This window comes from Zingiber officinale, chromosome 8B (assembly GCF_018446385.1).
Source record: "Zingiber officinale cultivar Zhangliang chromosome 8B, Zo_v1.1, whole genome shotgun sequence".
In the NCBI taxonomy this organism is placed as follows: domain Eukaryota; kingdom Viridiplantae; phylum Streptophyta; class Magnoliopsida; order Zingiberales; family Zingiberaceae; genus Zingiber; species Zingiber officinale.
In genome coordinates, this window is record NC_056001.1 from 58,845,679 (window position 1) to 58,852,145 (window position 6,467).

At 40.2% G+C, this 6,467-nt stretch overlaps 1 protein-coding gene across 3 annotated transcripts; it reads left to right on the plus strand.

The window, feature by feature from the left end:
* The first annotated feature begins 3,990 nt into the window (after positions 1-3,990).
* On the plus strand, positions 3,991-5,813 carry LOC122014782 (auxin-induced protein 5NG4-like). Of its 3 annotated transcripts, none has more exons than XM_042571208.1 (7): positions 3,991-4,197; positions 4,281-4,343; positions 4,463-4,579; positions 4,645-4,882; positions 5,038-5,196; positions 5,282-5,433; positions 5,507-5,813. In XM_042571208.1, the coding sequence occupies exons 1-7, from the start codon at positions 4,001-4,003 to the stop codon at positions 5,637-5,639; spliced, it is 1,059 nt and encodes a 352-aa protein (XP_042427142.1). In that variant the 5' UTR covers positions 3,991-4,000; the 3' UTR covers positions 5,640-5,813. The 3 variants fall into 3 exon arrangements, with proteins under 3 accessions (XP_042427142.1, XP_042427143.1, XP_042427144.1); XM_042571209.1 differs by having other exon boundaries at positions 5,282-5,418; XM_042571210.1 differs by having other exon boundaries at positions 5,282-5,336.
* Positions 5,814-6,467: the final 654 nt, after the last annotated feature.

The following is a 6,467-nucleotide window of genomic DNA, read 5'->3' on the forward strand; positions in this document are numbered from 1 at the left end:
TGACTGATGGAAATTGTAAAACATTGGTGCCCACCTCTTGCTTCCTGGACGGGCGGTCGCCACCTGCTGTACGACATCTGGCTTAGTCTCCTAGTGTGAAGGGGCTCCCGACCAAGGTACTTTTGGTGGTTGGTGACTACTCGACTGATGCCGCTAGGATGCCACTGTGGGATTGGCGGTCGTCTCTTTCTTCCTTGCCGCCTGAGCTTCTTCCACATTAATGTACTCGTTGGTCATCTTTTGGAGGCGACCAAAGTCCTTCGGAGGTCGACGAATGAGTGATCGGAAGAACTCTCCCTCTGTGAGCCCTTGGGTGAAGGTATTCACCAATACATCTGAGGAGACTATTGGAATGTCCATCGCCACCTGATTGAAGCACTGTATATAGGCCCTCAAGGCCTCTCGGGACCCTTGCTTCAGCGAGAATAGGTTCACGCTAGTCTTTTGGTGTCGGCGATTACTAGCAAAATGGTGTAGGAATGCCGCTCGGAAGTCCTTGAAGCTATATATAGAGCTATTCGGTAACCGCTTGAACCACCGTTGCGCCGATCTAGATAGCGTGGTGAGGAAGACCCGACACTTCACCCTATCCATGTACTGGTGAAGGGTGGCCGCATTGTCAAACTTAGCCAAATGGTCGTCGGGATCGGTTGTTCCATTATACTCTCCGATCGTTAATGGGGTATAATGCTTTGGCAGAGAGTCATTTAGGATCCCCTCTGAAAATTGTTGATTGACCCGCTCGTGTGAGTCATCTTCCCTCGGTGCTTTTCCTTTTCGGGCATCCCTAGCAGGCACCTCATGTGAGGAGCCTCGGTCTCTATCCGCTCAACCTCTTTCAATTGGGGGAGCTCATGATGGTGCGCAGTTAAAGGGGATTGGCCATTACGGGCATCCCCATAGGAGCTGATCAATCTCCTATTTGGCTCCCGAGAGGAAAATTGATCTACTCAATCTTCTCTTTCTCTTTCTCTTTCTCGTTCACTTTGCCAACCTGCTGCAGAGGCAGTTGGCTCATGTATTGGCTGATCGGCCAGCACTTGTTGTTGTTGCTCCAGTATTTTCGCCACTCAAGCTTGTATGAGTTTATCGAGTTCTTCTTGCGTCAGTGCCACCGTTGTGAGTCGTCCACCGTCTTCCATCTTCTTATTCGGATACAGGTAATGTTCCCACAGACAACGCCAAATTGATCCTGTCCGAATGAAGGAAGCTGGAAAGCCGGGGATGGGGTGACCGCTGACGGGATGAAGACTTCGCTCCTGCAAATAAAACCAAAACCAGGGAAGGGGTCTCTGGCGTTGGCCCTTCGATGCTCAAGTCAAAATTAGGAAGAGAATGAAGTAATCAGAAAAAAGAACAGAATCTTGCCTTCCTCATACCTAGCGTCCTCTTTTATACCTTTCTCTATGATCGTTCATCTGCCCTTATTTAATGATATTAATTGTCAAAGGAAGGCTTATTTGTCTTGATTTCTGTGCAGTAAGGATAAATGTAGTGTTCATCTTTTACCTTGACTTCCTCGTATTTAATGATAGACGGTGTGTTCCTTTTTATTTTCTTGTCTCTTCCTATATGACGTCATTCCTTGCGTCGGATGGGCGGTCCGAGTGACTCATTTCCCTGCTGACCGGCTAATGTTCTCCGACCGGCTGGGTGATGTCCGCTCGGCCATTCCTTTGCAAACTAGGATAACTGTAAGCCCGGCGTTGACCGCCTTAACTTTGACCGACATCGTATCAATTGACCAGTGACAGGTGGGTTCTCCCTTATCATTGTATCATCGGAGAAGATGAAGAACTAGCAACCAGCCAGAAAAGAAGAAAGAACACCGACGCCTCCTTTGCTCCTTGGAGTTGTTCTGTGTTCACAACCACGTTCGCAATTTATACTCTTATTAGGGAGGAAAGGGGAGGGACCACCGGAGCAGAACCACTCCGATGAAAACCCTAGGTTTAATCTCACCTTGTCGCCGCTAATTGGAGTAGATCGGGAGGAAACTCGCCGCACTACCCTTCGCCAGCAGAGGACACCGAATGAGTTCGTCGCCTTCACAGGATCCGCCAGAGATGTTGTCGTCGTCAGATTGGAGAAATCGCGAGACCTAGCTTGGGGGCGCTCGGGAGATGAGGAAGGAGACGTGCACAGTGCTCGCCCGAGCTCACTTCTCCTTGAACCGGGATTGCCTTTTAATCTCCAATTGAATCGGACCAGTTCGACTGAACCGGTTGCTAACCAAAAAATAAACCTCTGAACCAAAATAAATCAGCTCAATTGTAATTTTTTCTTGAGCTTTGAAATTGGGCTCTTTTGAGTGGCTTTAATCTAGACTTCTCGATTTAGGTTGCTTCTTCTCCTCTAAATCTTTGGTGATTGAAACAAATCATGATTGAACTAAATCAGGCTCTTCTCCTTAATTATCTCCCTAAATTCTTATAAAATAAAATATAATCACATAATATCTAAAATATTTTTAAAAAATATTTAGGAATTAAAATGAAAAATAACAAAGATATAAATTCATAAAACACACTAAAAATATATTTTTGAATAAACAAAAGAATATAAATACTGATTTCTCACAATAAAATCAAGTATCTAAATGTGGATTATCATGGAGCCACCAAGGTGACGATTTTTTTTTTTTTGCTACCAATAAATGTGTGGCAGCAATTTCCAACAATGACCAGAACTCTAAAGTTTTGATATCTTGCAAGAACTTTGTGACTCAGAGTATCTATTTGTGGCAAAAGGTGATAACATTCATTCTAGATGACCTAGTATCGTTGGTGCCCTGGTTAAATATAGATAGATAAATCACGAGAGACTTCATTCAACAACAGTAACACATGCAAAGATGAGGTAACCCACGAGACTTCCATTGTGACTCGTGTAGCTAGATAGCATTGTCCGAGAAGATAGTCTTTCGTTCATTCTCTAGATGGAAGATAGTTTCACATTCAACGTAATCAAATTAGTATAAGCAACATGATTATACTCTAAATGAGAAATAGTGTCATCACAACAAAGTGCAATAGAAGAATTATTTGGCCCCGGGATAAGGTTGAGTTGGCTAGTACAAGGTAGAGTTGTTATAATAGGGCAAGAGTTCAAATCTCAATAAAGTCGAGGAAAAAGCCCTCCCCGCACTAGCCAACTACAGTTTCCCGATTTATCTCCTCACAGATGGTCGTGGGGTCGACCTTGTAGGGCCGCTAGGATGGTGGATTCCACCTTTTACTACAATAGAAGAATTATTTGAATCCCCTCAGGGCAATCCGGTGCGATGGTTGAGGCATGAGGTATTGTCATATGAGGTCTTAGGATCGAAACTCGACGCGTCCGAGCATGCCCTCCTCATGCCTTGGTCATATGCATTAATGGATAGTAGTCATCCGTGATTTACCTTCTCTAGCCTTGAGACGAATTAACGGGGGTGCTGGGATAATAATACCTAGCAGAAGCACCAATATAAAAATTATTTGAAGAATAACATATGAGCCTAGTATAAGCAAGCAATAATTAAATTTTTATCAAATTGGAATATAAACTCTAAAACTAAACCCCTAACCCTCCAATACTTTTAAGGAATTAAAAATGAAATTAAAATACTATTTAAAATATTTTTATCAAATTAGTAGAGACTTGTAATTTTTTTTTAAAAAAAATAGCTTCACTATCATTAATAAGACGTGTAGACATGACTGTAACTAAAAAGGCGATTTATTTGAAAAAAAAAGAAATAAAGAGGAGATAATTAATAATACAATTATATATGAATCTCTATAATTTTTGTAAACCTTTTGTATTACTTTCTCTTCTTCAATCATGTTTTTCATAAATTGCATTTAAGTCTTACAAACTTTACTTCATGTCACTACAATATAGTTAAGTCTAGTTTTCATGGACAGTGGTCCACCCAAGAACAAGACCACATGTGCAATTGCTTCTACAAAATTGTTGTTTATACTCTCATTTGTTAGACTTGGGAGCTAAGAAGCAAATGAGAGGAGGAGAATCATTTTCCTCAGAGAAGGTTAAGCTTCTTGCAGCTGTGCTTCTACTACAACTATGTTATGCAGGGTACAATATAGCTGCTAAGGTTGCACTCGACAAGGGCGTCGGCCAATTTGTCTTTCCAGTGTATACGAATGTTATCGGTTTCTTGTTGCTAGCTCCATTTGCATACTTTCTCGAGAAGTAAGTCATCTCAGTTCACTAATTCACTGACACAATTGGTATTCATAGTGCAACACTAGTTTATGTTTTTTTTTCACATTTAGGGAAGTCCGACCATCTTTATCTCTTTCTTTGCTGTTTCAATTCTTCCTTCTTGCATCGTTTGGGTAAGCAAATCTATTTCTACATTTACACATATACTGGTCACTAGGACTTTTTGAGCAATGAAACAATATCTCAACAATTTCTCATTGTTTGTGATACTTAACTTTTTGTTTCTTTGAAGGATTACAATCGCTCAAGTATGTTTACTCATCGGCTTATGCTATGTGCCCACAACTTATGCGGTTGCGATCCAGAATTTGGGCCCGGCACTCACATTTGCCATGGCTGCAGCTCTCGGGTAATCCTAAAACCATGCTCAAGTGTGCAGTGATCTTGTGTGGCTTCATGAACATCTCTCTTCAGGCTTGAGCAAGTCCACATCGCAAAGAGATATGGGTTAGCAAAGGTGCTCGGCACGGTTACTAGCATAGGAGGTGCCACTGTCGTCACTCTATACAAGGGTCATCCCCTGCTGCCTCACCCTCTTTCGACAAATGTTTTAGCCACTCCCATAATTTCAAACTCTATACTACACTGGACACTGGGTTGTGCCTCCATACTTGGAAGTTGCACTATATGGCCTGCCTGGATTGTGCTTCAGGTAATCAGTGCAACAACACGTTTGTATGCTAAAAGGGGTAGCTTTGTACACGAAGCTCTTACAAATACGGGGTCTCAGAGATTAGATCTATTATACGCAACTCTCTTTCACTTTTATATGCTACAATCAAAATTAGGAAATCTCATTGTTTACAGGTTCCAGTGGTGAAGAAGTACCCAGCTAAGCTCTCATTTAGTGCCTTCATCTGCTTCTTCGGGTTTCTGCAATGCCTTGTCGTAGCATGCATTTCTGAAACTGACAGCGAGAAGTGGAAAGTGCATTCAGTAGAACAGCTCTGTACAATTCTCTATTCTGTATGTGTCATTTGCCTCTCAGTTTGCTTCTTTTATGTGTCGAAACACGAATTGAGTTTCGACTACTTTGTCTTATGGGAACAAGGGGCTTGTCGTCTCGGGCGTTGCCATTGCTCTTCTGATATGGTGCATAGACAAAGGTGGTCCTCTTTTCACTGCTGTTTTCGGGCCAGTGCAAATTGTGGCTGTGGCCATTGTGTCGGTTCTCATCTTCAACGATCAGTTATACTTGGGAGGGTGAATAACTTCTTGAGTATGGTTGCGCCAACTGTATTGATGGATTTTAACTGCTCTTTTATCTTGCTTTCAGGGTTGTTGGATCAATTATCATTGTGTTTGGGCTTTACTTGGTCCTATGGGGCAAAAAGGAGGAGAAAGTTTCCAATCAGGACATGAGCCAAGGGCTACAGAGTCATCTCCTCCAAATCGACCCTTGCGAGTAGGAACTCACAAGACAAGCTATCGACTATTCAAGTGCGAAGGTAGTTCATAAACATCTTTTCCGCAACTATGAACTGAGTTACAATCTCGATTTCTATAATATGTTGTTTGGTAACACAGACGATAAACATTGCGAAGCTATTATTTCCCTTAGTCATGAAGTCTGATTGAAAGCATTTATTGGTCTCCATTCGTTAATTATTGAGCACAACATCCAAAGAGCATCTCTTTTTTTTATTGAAGATGTATTTTTTTTTCAAATGGGGTGCAATCAAATATATTGAGTTTAGAGGCTGACCGTTATATGCGCTTTTCGATTTATTAGTGGTCGATAGGAAATTTTGATGGGGCCGAATCGATCATCCTAAGAGTGCGTTTGGTTCAAGTTATCATGTATAACCTTGGTTATGTGATTACCTGGTAATCACATAACCAAGATTATGAGGAATAAAACATAACCAAATATTGTTTGGTTCAATCTTTGTAATGCAACAAAAACATGTTTGTTTGAAGGTTTTAATGAATAACCTAGTTTAGTATTTTACTATATTACCCTTAGTTACAAAACCAACTATACATAATAATAATAATAATAATAATAATAATAATAATAATAATAATAATATTATTATTATTATTATTATTATTATTTAAACTCTATTATATTTTACTATATTTTCACGTTTTTTTTTTTATATATATTTTTAATTTTTAATTTTGTTTTATTTTTTATGTTTTTTAATTTTTTTAATTTTTTTTTTAACTTTTTAACCTTTTTTTTATTTTTTAGGTTTTTTAAATTTTTTAGGGTTTTTTACATTTTCCAATTT